Here is a 14,642-nt window from a genome sequence, read left to right as displayed (position 1 = left end):
TTTATGTTCGTGGTGTCCCCATAAAAGAAACTGTCTTCTCTGAATGTGAGAGAGTAAATCCTTGGCATATAGTATAATTCCTGTATTTGGGAATCTTCTGTTCTTTATTACTGAATGTCTTTTTGACATAAGTGCAGCTTGTTTCCTCCTGCTTAGAAAAAAATTGTCTGTCAGCAGTGAAAGGAATATAGTCATTACCAAAAATACTTTGTTTATAATGTCTAAGCTAATTAAGTGGTGTGGCAAGTAATTAAAAATGGAAAAAAAAATACTTTCAGAAGGACGATAAAATGATATGGCCCACCAGTAGATTTATTTTAGACCACAGAAGGAAGTACCTGGAAGCAAAACCCACATTTCAACATCAGCAGTAGCAACCTCTTTTTTTTTTTATAACTTCTAAAGTGTGAAATGGTGAAGAAAATAGAACATCTCTTGTTGTAGGACACAGAAGTGTTATACAGTTGACCAAATTAAATGTTTATTGTTTAAAATGAACTTAGGTAAAGTGAGAAAAGTAGTCACCCCCACTTTTCTCTGTCACCTGCCAAAAACAGTGAGTTTCTAATGCAACAGCTTTTCTTTGGCTCTTCTCCTAGGAAGCAGACTTGGTCAAGGAAGAAAAATGTAACTGGAGTAGTGATGTTCTCACAATACTTTTGTTAGTGTAGTGTTGTGTACACTGCTAAAATAGGTTGTCCTGATTCAGAATTCTGGGTAAGACAGAGAGAAAATGCTGATAAAAATTAAAAACAAACAAACAAACAAAAAAACACTTTCCCCTTCCAGTCTTTCTCAATGAAATAACTGTCCTTAAATGCTCCAGAATCCTGTCTGTTCAACAAACATATGCATGTATGTCATACTGAACAAGATAAATGGGAAAAATGAGGCATATCAGTCTTGTTAGATTTTTCTTGAAGATGGATTACCTTTGAATCTGAAGCCAGGAAACATGTATCTTCCTTGAACTGTTTTTCTCTGCTGGTGAAAATTGTGTGTAATAGATCACTCACAAGTAGAAAGACTGAACCAAAGAGCAAGGCAGACTTGTTTGCACTCAGAGAGCCCTTTTTCCCCAATAGGACCTTTCTGTGATTCGCATAAAATAAGATGCTTCCTATTTGAATTTCTGTCAGAGGTTTACTTGCATTTGCTGCTCATCCATTTTAATTCAGCAAGCCTTTGGCACCTGCAGTCATAAAAGAAAAACAACCAAACCAAAACAAAAAACAGGTAAAAGAACTTCTGCTTTCATTATCAGGCTTGTTGAGAGATTCTTAAAATTCTTCACCTTGGGTTTTATTCCCGATTCATTTTTGGCATGGGAAATTTCAAGGAATCATGACCTGTTCAAGTAAAGAAGAAAAAGTGTAGCACTTCATAGTGTTATTTATAAATCTTAGAGAACAGTAAATGAACAAAGGGCAACTGAGATGCATAAAAAGGCAATGTATCAACTGAATATTATCTTTATGTATGTACATTAAGTAATTGATCACTTTCTCCAGGTAATTTAAGGAATATATATAGAGAAAAATTATATCGTACTACCTTTCAAAAACCATGCACTGTCTTGATCACAGTTATTTTCTCTTTCTTTTAGTTATTCAAAGTTGCAATTGTAAACTAAAAATATTTTTAACACATCAGTTAAATCAGTCCTTGAAAAATAGCTTCAGTCACATTAAATTTATTCCTGTACAACCGTCAGTCTGTAAATGACTAATATTTTTTCCCTGATAAATTTTCCTGCAATATTTTCATAGATGATAGTCTTGCAGTGTCTTTAAGTTCTTTACATCCAGTCTGTAAATTTTTCTTCTAATTGCATATCAATATCCAATAAGGTTCTAAACAATCTGAAATGCGCAGGATGCCATCATGTAGTTTAGAACAGCTATAATAACTTCCCTTTCAGAATTATGTTTATCATCTAGGAACTTCCACATGCAATGTTTTATAAAACTGTTTTGTATTGTCCTCAAGTTTTGAATGAGAGTGCTTCCAAACACAGTGATAAACCTGGCTATTACTCCAATTGACAAGACGTGTCCATCAGGTTATTTAGATTTTCAAAGAGAAGGAGAGGAGATTTAAAAAAACAACTGAAACACACAAAAAAGCAATCATTCTGTGATAAAAAGTAAGAAGTTGATACCAGTTGTTTCTGGCTTAGAATTTATTTGGAACTTGTTTCTTTCCATCTTTTTTTATGCTTTGCCTCTGTTAGTTTGCCTAGGTCAGGAGGCTGTTTCTTCAAATGAAATCTTAGTAAGGCATAAAGTACACATGTATGGGAGGGGTTTTTTGAAAACCTGAAGAAGACCGTTAGAGATAGTTCTGTAGATATTTTAAGAGTGTGGCTGCATAGATGTAGACCACAGGATAAAGATAATGATGATTTGGCATTTATTGTCTTAATACAGTGAATGCATGTTTTCTCAAAGCTCTTTTTGGCTAAGGAAAGCATCTGCACAGTCAGCCTGATAAAACTAATACAACTGTTCCTTTTTATCACCCAATTCCTTCCCCCCAGTGGATCTTACGTTCATACCAATGTGGCTTGCTCTGACTTGGAGCAAGTTTATCAGTGCTGTATCTGTGTGACGCTTTACTTAATAACTGTCGTATTAAAGATGATGATTAAATGTTACGATAATTTATCAGAAGTATTTTTCTCAGACCAGAAACAAAAATCAGAGGATATAAGTTATTCGTGTGAAACTTTAGATTGATACTTTTTTTTTTTTAATTATATGATCTGTTTCTTTGGATGAGACTATTTTTTAAAAAAAGGTAAGTATGTTCTTGCATTATACTGTCAGGACTTTTTTACATCAACCTTTAAATTAAAATTGGGAAATTGGGCAAGGGAAAATTGTTTATAATTTGCAAGATAGACACTTGGAGTTTCTGTGCTAGTTATTAAACAACTGTTAACAGTTTTCAAAAGCAAAGCAGAAAACAACCTATGTTCTCCCACTTCTCAAAAAGAAGCAATCTTCAGCAATGTAAAGATGCAGACTCTGAATTATGAACACTGACTGAAAGGTTAGAGTTCCTTATTTTGTGGAAATTCAGAAAATTTGAGAAGAGTGTTTATTACAATCTTACGTGTTTTTTGTAATAATTGAATTTAGTTTGCATTTTTACAAAAAAATATATATTTTTGAGTTGTGTTGCATGGAGAATTTTTGGAACTTTCCTTACGTGGAGCAAAATGAGTCAGCAGTAAATAAGGAGATACTGGAAGTGTTCACTAATTCTTTGCCTTGAGCATATTTTAATCTATATTGTTATAGTTTAGACCCAACAAAGTCAACTTGTTAAATTTTTGGTTGTGCAGTGCTATCCATGAAGGAAAGCATGTTCAGTTAAATTAACTCTGTATCAATCCTTATATTTACTTCAGATATTTAGCCATTGCACATTAGATCTTAAATTTTATGCCCTTTCATCTAATTGCCAAGTATTATTATTTTTCTTCATAATCTTTGTCAGTAACATACTGACCTCTATGCAGTAGCATAATAAGAGCTATTTAGTTACAGAGTAGGGGAACTTCCTACAGAAAGCCAGCAAATAATTTCAATGTGTAGAAGCTTTAAACAGCAACATGTATCAGGAATGTCAGTGTTGAGAAACTAAGCAGAACTGTATTTTGAAGAGATCTTTTGGAGAAGATGAATTTCAGGTTGGAATGTTGATGCCTTCATGAACTGTCAGGTATAATCTGAGTAAACATATACAATATAGGGGGATAGCTTTTCAAATAGAGCATAGAAGAAGAAGAAAAAAAAAGTGGAGTTTCTTTTGGAATACCACTGCAGGATGTAGAGGATTATTAGAAGAGAGAAATTGGTAGGTACAGGTAGAGTGATGATGTTTTGGTGCTTTTGACATTTGTTGTTAGCCCTTTGTAGGGTTCTTTCACTTCTTTTCTGTGTTACTGACAAGTTTTCTGTTGCTGCTTAAGTGCTTAACAACCTTTACGTTTAGTTCCTCATGGTCAGTAAAGTGGCTAAGTAAGTTATTTGTTGCCTCTAGAAAATTCCACACTTTTGAAAAATTTGCATAGTTAGGTTAGTTATTTGTTCTTCAGGAATCAGGAAGCTAACAGCTTTTTCTATTCAGCTACATTTTCAGCATTTTCATCATATTTTCAGTATTGTCAAGTAGATTTATCAAACAGATCTACATCACCTTTTTTCTTTTGTGTGTACAGTTTCTTTAACTGTAAGTAATAGCAATGGCTTTCATTATGCCTTAGCTTTCTTATAGCTGTAGTTGCCTCAGATCAAACGAAAAATAACTGTCTTGCAATGTCGTGCCACTGAAAACTAGAGACAGGCCTTAGATGCCAAAACTAATTTTATTCTCAGCATCTCCAGTGGTTCACTGTATGACCAGAGTTGAGTTGTTTGATTCCTATAAAATGAGTTCAAAACTAATGTTAAGACCTATATGATGATTGACTTGCTGAAGACAGTCACAAAACAAAACACAGAGCAGTAGCTCTTAGTACTTATTTGTGTTCATAATTATCAGTTGAAAACGTGTTTAGTCATGGTGTTGTGTTGTTTTCAAAACTCTCCATATGAAGGTAAGAACGCATCCATAACGACCTGCACTTCTAATGGGGGAACAAAATAGTTTCAGTTTTGATTTTTCTTTACTTTCAGTTTCCAGTTTTTTGAGACTTCCACCTCAAAACAGCTAAGTTATTTCTGTTTACGAAGGGGAAAATGTAGTTGCAAGCAGCAATAGGAAAACTAACTGTCTAAGAAGTAACTTGCCTTCTGAAAAATCCACTTTATGCATGTGTGCGTTTGGTTGGTCTCCTGTTTTGGATGAAGGGGATTTGTCTTCTGTAATTCATGGCCAATATACTCTTTATTATAATTCTGGTTCCCTGAGAAGCTTTCATGGTCTCAGCTCTTAAGCAAATAAATTGTTTTGTCTACATAGACTAGGATACAGCAACAAGATTCGGAAAAGCATGAAGGCTTTGTCAGTACTGGACTTAACATTGATTCCTAACACTTCCAGCTTCTCTGCCTTTCATGAGGCGCCCAATCCTTTGCAAAATTGGAGTCCATTAAATTACCACAGTTTTCTTTCAAAAATAAAGGTTTCAGACTATTGTACTCTCTTGTCCTGTTTCCTTAGGGGAAGGAAAGTTTTAAGTTTTTGTTTGTTTACCATTTTCTTTGACTCCCTAGCTGTTCACCACTGTAACCCAGAGGCATGTGAGCATGGGAGATTGTCTGTGCTATCTTGCACTTTTGCATACCCATCATCTGTCAGGAATTGAAGATAGGCACCTGGGATGCATATGCATTATAATGAAAGTAGAAGTTTGGAAGGACATTCTCTTTGGTGTGGCACTTCAGCCCTAGAACAGTACTCTTTTAGAACAAAGAGGTCTGTTAGTTGAATTGGTTTAGTGGATATTTTGTTGTTCGTACAGATGTGTAGGCATACACTGACCATTAACACCTCAGCTGATACTTGATTTCTACGATGTAGTTTTAAGTCATCTTCTGAGGCAGTGTAACTTGTAAATTTGGTTTTATATACTACAATTTATATCCAAAATGTAAACTTGCTATTTAGGAACTAATGTTAGTTAGGTATCACATTAACAACATTTTTGGACTGCTGGTATTCTCACATTGGTTTTCAAGTGCTGTCAAAAGAAATCTTAGGTTAAGCCTTAAATTAAGGAAACGTGCCCGAGTTGACGTCTGTGCACATAGTTTGAAATCCGAGTATAGTAATCAACTGATAACATTTTTACCTTGTAGTATTAAGTATAGAGATTTTAGTGTTCCTTAGAAGTTCTTTATTATGCTAGGAATTAATTCACTACCCATTAGCCCCTAATTTTAAGAGTGCAAGAGTATATGTTAGCTTCCTTGGGTTTTATTTTTATTTTGTGTTTTTAGTACATTGCTAAATAGAGTGTTAAAAATATATTTTTACCTTCTCTGTCATAATTTATTTAAAAATATTATGTACTCCAAGCAAAAGCTATATGCAGAATTCTAAAATAAGATGTCAGTACACTCTGTGATGATAGCATAACTGTTACTTTTGGGGGGTAGTAAATTTAACAAGCAAACAGAAATATAAATATATTATAATTGAGTGAATACCCATTTTCTGAAGGACAACAAAATAATACGAAAGCTAACAAAATGGTTACTTGTTTGTTTTTAACTTATTTTCGATCTGAATAGCTTTTTGTCTATTTCAGTAACCAAAACCTAATCTGCTTACTGTGGAGCAATAGGAATATGTTTTCTGTAATAAATACCTCTTTAAAATGCATGCAACCTATTTTAGTTTTAAAATCATACATGAAATTGTTTAATTTTGTTATTACAATTAAAATGCTAGAAACAATAAATAGCTGCCCAACTAAAAATCTAATTTAGATGCCTAGAATAATAAGGGGAAAAATATGATAAGTAGTTGTCAATATTAAAGCAGTCTGAAGGAGGAAGGCTTTGGGCCTTGTAGTAGGTAGAATGAAACAGCAGATTTGAGTATCCACAATCCTTTCAGTATTAAATTTTCAGTAAAATAAAATTACTTGTATATGAAAACATAGCCTTTCCCCAGCTCTCTTTTTTTTCCTGATCAGCTGATGAAGAGACTAGCAGCTCGCTGCTTTGCTGGCTTGTTAATTTTATCCCCACTAACTGTGATTTCCGATAGCCGGCCTGCTGATAGTGGTAAGGTAAATATCCTTTTTCATTGCCGTCTTGAAGATTCAGTAGAACTACATCACAGGCATGTGTAGGTGTGTAACACATCAAAAGTCGGTGTTCTCCGTATTTCTATGTACAACTGAGTGCTTAAGGAGAGCAATGACATTAACTGTTGACAGCCTTGCATGCTGCATTTATTATTAGCATTTCTAGCTTCCAAGATATGCAGAGAAATTTCCTTTTCTTTATCTTCGTTAGCTGCAGTGGTTTATAGTGGGTGTCCTGCTTTAGCCAAATGAATATTAATGAATTTGTGTGCAGATTTTTTTTAATTCTTTTTTTCTTCCTAACTCATCAGATCTCAAACCTCCTTCATAGTGGTTATCTGAGTGCTGTGGAAGCATGATGTAAATTGTCTTTTGATTATTAAGGCCTAGTTTCAGGCTGTCCCTCAGGATTCTGTGTTCGTGTTTGTTCTGTGGATTTGTACATCGGAGAATGCATAAGAAACAGATTTTGAAATCCCACTGGTGTTTTTAACATACCAGGTTGTTTTGTGTTGTGTACCAGGTTTTGTTCACAAAACGTTTTTCAAGAGACATCGAACACAATTGAAAGAAATTATGTCTGGGCTGTAATCACTCTTTTTATATAGATTGTTATGCTCACATGATCATAAATATTAGCCATGTTTGGTGCTGTGGAAAAATGAAGGTAATTGCCTTATGATTAGAGCTCTTTCAGTTACGAGAAAGGAGTGATTAGCATTTGCATGTACTCCAGGCAATATTGAGAGGCAAAAGGGACAAATATCAACATCAGTGATGTTCTGAGAAAGCATTAATCAGAAATCCTAGTTTTAAGATTCTTTAGTATTTTTTTCTTTTTAATTTCAGTTCTCTTTTTTCTTTTTTCCTTTTTTTTTTTGTTTGTTTGTTCGTTGGTTTTCCCAAAGCAAGAAAAGTTCAGCTTCTTGGTGTATTACATGGATCTGATAGTCACTGTGTGAACAGGTTTCCTTTATTCCTAGTTTGTTTTTTTGTAGTGATTTTTTTAATCCCGCTGTTTGGTGCTGCTGAGTCTGGTTAAAAGCATACATACAGGTAATTGAAACTGGTGTTCATTGTTTGTGACTGTGTGCTGTATTTTTTTTTTCTTTTTTGCATCCTATCTTATGAGTGCTTTTTACAGCAAAACATTGTATTGTCAGTCCTTTTGCCTTTTGTTAGTTACTATTCTAGAATAGAATTACACATTTTAGAGTTGGTTTTAATGGCTAGGTGATTTGTAACTCAAACTATTTGGAAGAGAAGCTGAGTGTTACTTGTTACTGCATAAAGTATCTGTGTGTTTGTGTGACCAAAGAACTGTGTGTGATCTGGTTTGGGGAACAGAGTGCAGTGTAGACTGTCCTCTTTGAAAACATGTGACATCAAAGTCTATTTTGCATGGAACTAAATAATTGAGAACTGCCACTGATGTGAACAAATGACTGTTTCCTGTAGGATTACTGGCACCGTACCACAGGCCCTCAATTTGTGTGAAACTATGACTTGGAGTGGAATTCAAGGTTCAGATAAATATTTATTTATTTGAATGGTAACAGGATTCTTAGAACAAATTAATGTTCAGTTTCTCTTTTCTAGCAACTCAATTCTTCATTAAACTTTTTTTTTTAAATAAACTGAATATTTAGAGTTATCTGTATTTTGTGGGGTTGCATTCTTGTTTTTAAATGTAGCTTGTTAGTTCCCTTTGCAGTATGTCTTTTTTTTTAATCATACTTTTTGAATCCATGGTTGTCAGGCAATTGAAGACGGCAATTTGGAAGAGATGGAAGAGGAAGTGCGGCTTAAAAAACGGAAGAGACGAAGAAATGTGGATAAGGATTCTGGGAAAGAAGATGGAGAGAAAGCAAAGAAAAGAAGAGGCAGGCCTCCTGCAGAGAAGTTGTCACCTAACCCACCCAAACTGACAAAACAAATGAATGCTATCATTGATACTGTGATAAACTACAAAGATAGGTGAGTGTGCTCTCTCTCCCTCTCTCCCCCTCTTTCCCTTTCTGTTTTTTAACAGATTCAGTTTTATTGTCAGTCTTCAGAAGGAATTAATAACACAGCATTTCTAAAAAGTAATTCTACTTACGACCTGATCCTGTAAGTCTTCTTTTATGCAGAGTGTTTTTAAAGACCCACCTGATAGGAAGCTGTTGAAATAAAAATATTAAATAAATAAATAAGGCATTGAGCTCTTACTTTAGTGGTACAGCCAGTATCAGTATCAATCTCTTTAAGTACATGACTACAGATTTGTTAATGCAAGTTCTCCCCATGACTCTTGAGATTGACCAAAATATATAAGGGGCCCTTGAATAAATTGCCAGCCCTTGACCTACCAAAGGAAAAAGTACAGAAATACTGAGCATAATGTTGTCTCTACAGATGAGCTAGAAGCCTGGTTGTCCTGTCAATTCAGTGTAATAAGATGTTAAGTATCTTAACCTTAGGAAGAAATGTAGCTTTTAATCCAAAATGTGATCTGAAGATTCCTATTTTGCAGGTTTTCAACCTGAACATGATCTTTGCTTAGTGAAGAAGAAAATGAGGAGCTGTTAATTAATAGCGCTTTTGAATCAGACTTGTTTAAGGAAGTAGTATTTTTGAACTCAGCTTTTATTTCCCAAAAATCAGTATAGCCTTCTTGTGTATATATCCCTTCTTTGCCATATACTGAATTACAGAAGTCATATAAAGAACCATTTTAAGCTACATTTATATAAAAAGCATTCAGAGATAATCAAATAGTGTTTGTATTAAGTGACCCACACCATTGTAACAATACAAGATTGTATATAAACGAACTTTCGAAGTATGTGACTTCAAATGACAAGTTGCACTTCTTCCTTTTGGTAGCTACTGTTCTGGGTGTGGCTGTAAAGTTAACTGGGTTAGTATGTGGTGGAGGATACCAAGCCTGACCTTTTTGTCACATAACTGTTGAAGTGAAGCATTCTGTGATCTGTGGGCTCTCTCTAGAGTACTTTGAAAAATTTATTGCATCATAACAGGATTCAGAGCAATGAATGTGATGACCAGGAAGCTCACTACAAGCTTCATATATTCAGCTTTCTATTACTTTATAGCAAAGAAGCTGAAAAGTGATGAAAGTTCAGATATACCAATCAGGGAATAATAAGGAAGCATCTCTTTTCATTTTGGATCCCGGGCCTTGAACCTTTTCCTCAAGCCAGGCACTTCTGAACAGGGCTTCTACTTCTCATTTCAAAAATAGCGAACAAGTTAATTCCGCTGACCTCGAGTATGTCATAAAATTGTTACTGGAGATAGTAACTGATAGTAACCGATAGTTACTGGGGAAGTAGAAGACTGCCTGTTGCTTGTGCCCCAGGAAGTTCATATCTGATTTCTGCCACACAAGTAACTACTGTACTATTATGTAGTGAAAAGGCCTACCAGTCACCCTCCCAGGAGCACGTCTCACAATTCTGCAAGACCAAATTGGTTGCCACTGATAAAATTGTACGGTGCCCTGGACAGTTAGAAATTAAAAATACCTGTTAAACTGAGCTCCTAAATGTGATGAACTCTGCAGAGGAATTCCAAGTCCCTGTATACTGATCTGTTTTTGAACCAACATCAAACCTTTCAGCCCTGTGAAGGTTGGGACAGAAAAGATTTGAAAAATTAGGCACGAAGAAACTTCACTACTTAACACCAATTTTTTTATTTTTTTATTTTTTTTTAAGGTTACTATAGAGTTTGAACACTTTCAGGATTTGCAGCTTTAGAATTAAGTGGATTTTAGGCATTGGAAGCCTTCAGGTTTGTTGCAGGTTCCTGTTTTTTCAGCTCTGGGCTTTTGTGTGTGTGAAAGAAATTGTGGCAAGTATAGAGGGACAAGTTAATTGGAAGGAAAGGCAATGAGCTTCATCTGGGGAGAAAAGTGTTGTTGTTTTCTTTCCTGTGTTAGTATCTGAATGCTGGAAACCATCTTTGGCTTTTATTTTCAGTACTAATAAAACTTTCATCTCTTCATTGTGCAAGTTCAGAGAGTTAATATAGACCACAGACAGCTGATCTTATCTCAAAAGGTGGAGCCATCCAAAATCTTACTATCTCTGGCCTTGGTTACATTGTCAAAAGCAAATTGATGATCTTTAGTCTAAAGTTTTGTTACAGTTAATTAGCAGCAGATGGGAGGTGGGAGGGGGAAGGAATAAAAAACAAAACAAACAAAAAAACAAGACAATGTGTTTAAACTACTAAATATCTCTGTATTTTTTCTCTCATTTCTCTTTGCATTTCAGAAGAGTTCCTTGTAAGCAAAGAACCACTTCTCCGTTCTTATTAAAATCTTTCTTTTAAAAAACTGTTTTTCCATGGATCTCACAGATATATGGAGTTGTAGTTGAGTGGTTTTTTTTTTTTTTTTTGATGGAGGTTCTAGATAATGTTGATATAGAGGAGTCTCCAAATACTTTCCTAATACTTTTCCCTGCGTATGGCAGGGGAGTTGGAGTTAGATATCTTTAAGGTCCCTTCCAACCCAAGCTATTCTATGATTGTTTTCCTGTCTTTTGTTCTTTTGTAAGCATTTTGGGAAGAGTAGAATCTTTTCCTTCCTTATTTAAAAAGCATCCAACAAAGTAGGTTCAGTTGCTTATGTCTAGGAGAGCTAAAGGCTACAGAAATACAAACAGTAATCATTACTGAATTGCAGTTTGAGCTACACAGTTATTAAATAAACATCAAAATAAGATTAAAGAAACAAACTGGCAGCATTTGAAGTAAGTGTTCAGTGTAAAGGAATGCAGCATATGATCATTTTGAAAACAAAACTCAGAGATAGATACACAGCTAGTTGTAAAGCCTGGTTAAAGAACTGTATGCAAGACAGTGGAATTTAGCATTGAGGTCATCTCTTCTTGGAGGTGTATCCCATTTAATAAAGGAAATAATAAAGAAGGAGAAAAGGCCAAAGCTGTAATGCATTGTTAAAATCTTCAGCTCTGTTTGGACTCTTTGGTGTGAGAGCTGTTAAGGTCCTTGTCAAGTTCGCACTGGTTTCTTACAGGCTGCCGTGCTTTGGATTCCACTACTGAGTGATGTACTTAAAGCTCTTCTTTGTGTTGATACACCTTTCTTTATCATATCTTTGTATTTATGTTATTGTTGAGACAAATAGTCATGCCTCAGTTTGCAGAACTCTGGGGCAAGTGCTTCAACTCTATAAGAAATAAAAATGCATGTTGAATTCAGGGCTCACCTTGCTAGATTGTACCCATGCACTATTACTCAGCTTCGAGTATCAAATGATAAAACCTATTATCAGCTGTAGATACAGAGCAGTACTATAGATGCAGAGCCTTTTTTCTCTTTTTCTTTTACGCTGCTTCGCCATCATGAGTGAAGACTAATTAAGTTTCATCTATAATGGCTTAGAAGGAAGAAGAAATCTGGACTGGAAGAAAAACAAGATAGAAAAGATGGTCATTTTCCTCTGACTTCAAGGAAAAATGTCCTAAGTAAGGTTATGACAGAGAAACAGTTTTAGATGGTTTTGTATTATGTTAGCTTTTCTAACTGCAGCTTTTGCAGTTCTAGCTTTTTGCTGGTATAGCATCTGCTAAGGGGAAATACAACTGTGCAGAATAACATTGGATTAAATCATCTGCTTTCTTCATTGTAAGTTAAATGGAGAGATTGAGGAACGAGTAAGATTTAATAAATTAAGGAAAACAGCTTGGTAACAGAAGACCACATAAGTTTGAATGTGAGCGAGGTCTGGAGTTTGCTAAGGCAGAACAATTATGAAATGTTAATGTCAAAGAGAAGGATAATCTTCTGGGAAAAGGCTGACTAGATGAAAGAGAGGAAGAATAAAGGATATTTCTAGAAATAATGGTGAGGAAGTCTGAAGCAATTTCAAAATTGTCATTTAAGAGAAAAAGAAGTGTTGAGAGAAAGTGAGAATTCCCAAACGTTAATTAAAATTTGCAGGAAATGTTGAACATTGAGAAAATAGTTACTCATTTATATTAATAAAATGAGAACAAGGAAAGAAGGAGGGCTAGTGTGCAGTGGGGATGACGTAGATATTAAATGAAAATTGTATATTTATAACTCCAAAGTTAAATGTTTCTTATTTGGTTCTCAGTAAAGATAATGAAATTGGCCATGGCCAAAGGGAGAATGCATAGTGTTATGGTAATAGTGAGAACATGGATAGTAAAATTACCAAGAGGAATGGAATATTCAAAGAACTCAAGCATTCATCTGTGGGAAGAGGCTTCTGAGTGACAGAAATCTCAGGATTTTCAAAGGACTGATGTATAGAAGTTGATATCAGATTTGTCAGGCAAGACTAGCTTTCTAGCTGATTTTGTAGCCAAGGTATGCTGGACCAATGGGCTGAGGCCAACTGTAAAGTTCAACAAGGCCAAATGCCGGGTCCTGCACCTGGGGCACAACAACCCGAAGCAGCGCTACAGGCTGGGAGATGAGTGGTTGGAAAGCTGCCTGGCAGAGAGGGACCTGGGAGTATTGGTTGATAGTTGGCTGAATATGAGCCAGCAGTGTGCTCAGGTGGCCAAGAAGGCCAACAGCATCCTGGCTTGCACAAGAAACAGTGTGGCCAGCAGGTCTAGGGAAGTGATTGTCCCCCTGTACTCGACTCTGGTGAGGCTGCACCTCGAGTACTGCATTCAGTTTTGGGCCCCTTGCTACAAGAAGGACATGGAGGTGCTCGAGTGAGTCCAGAGAAGGGCAACGAAGCTGGTGAGGGGTCTGGAGAACAAGTCTTATGAGGAGCAGCAGAGGGAGCTGGGATTGTTCAGTCTGGAGAAAAGGAGGCTCAGGGGCGACCTTATCGCACTCTACAGGTACTTTAAAGGAGGCTGTAGCGAGGTGGGGGTTGGTCTGTTCTCCCACGTGCCTGGTGACAGGACAAGGGGGAATGAGCTAAAGTTGCGCCAGGGGAGGTTTAGGTTGGATATTAGGAAGAACTTCTTTACTGAAAGGGTTGTTAGGCATTGGAATGGGCTGCCCAGGGAGGTGGTGGAGTCACCATCCCTGGAGGTCTTTAAAAGACATTTAGATGTTGACCTTAGTGATATGGTATAATGGAGGACTTGTTAGTGTTAGGTCAGAGGTTTGACTGGATGATCTTGGAGGTCTCTTCCAACCTAGATGATTCTGTGATTTTAGTAAAGCATTTGTTAGGGTCCAATAGGAAAATTATTAGCTCAGATGAAAGAGGAGATCTGATGAGTAAGCTTTCTAATCTGAGTGGAAAAAAAAAAAAGATTGAGATGTAACTAAAGACAGTGTTAACGACAACAAAGTATTAAACTGGAAAGATGCCACAAAAGTTCTTGAAAGGTTGGTGTTGGCATAGATCATAATATATTATATGTGTTTTAAAATGGGGAGTGTACTAGCCAAACATGAAGTTCAAAAGTATCAATATTAAAGGAATACAGCATGTTATTTATGGAGGACTGAACACAGTTAAGTCTGGAGTCAAAGAACTGGCATGAAATAATGTAGCTCAGACAGCATTAAAATGTAGTTACGGACTAAAAATAGGAAACTTTTCCTTGAGTTGGAAGCTCATTATGTAGAAATTATAGAAAACGAAAGACCTAGACAGAGAAATTATTGATCAAAGTTAAGTATGAGCAATCAGTATCGTCCATCTATCCATGATGTGTCCATCACAAAAAAACACACAAAAACCTTGGCCCTTACACTGTTACCAGTATGGATGAGGAAATACAGATATCATTATATGTGATGAAATCAATGGGGCTGGATTGCTGTTCTTGAATACTTTCCATTCAAGAAAGATTAGTTTATATTGAAAGTGTAAATAATTACTTCAAGTTTGGGAGAGTCTTGC

General features: G+C 35.8%; 1 protein-coding gene across 5 annotated transcripts in view; it reads left to right on the top strand.

Annotated features, from left to right (window-relative positions):
• Nucleotides 1-14,642, top strand: part of SMARCA2 (SWI/SNF related BAF chromatin remodeling complex subunit ATPase 2) — a 125,086-nt gene that overhangs the window by 95,217 nt on the left and 15,227 nt on the right. For all 5 annotated transcript variants that reach the window (XM_083817128.1, XM_083817132.1, XM_083817129.1 and 2 more), the window contains exon 29: nt 8,526-8,743. In XM_083817128.1, coding sequence (XP_083673254.1) covers nt 8,526-8,743 — 218 coding nt within the window. The remainder of the gene's footprint in view (nt 1-8,525; nt 8,744-14,642) is intronic.

The sequence above is a fragment of the Anser anser genome (assembly GCF_964211835.1).
Source record: "Anser anser genome assembly, chromosome: Z".
NCBI lineage: Eukaryota > Metazoa > Chordata > Aves > Anseriformes > Anatidae > Anser > Anser anser.
This window is presented reverse-complemented; position numbering and strand designations above follow the sequence as displayed.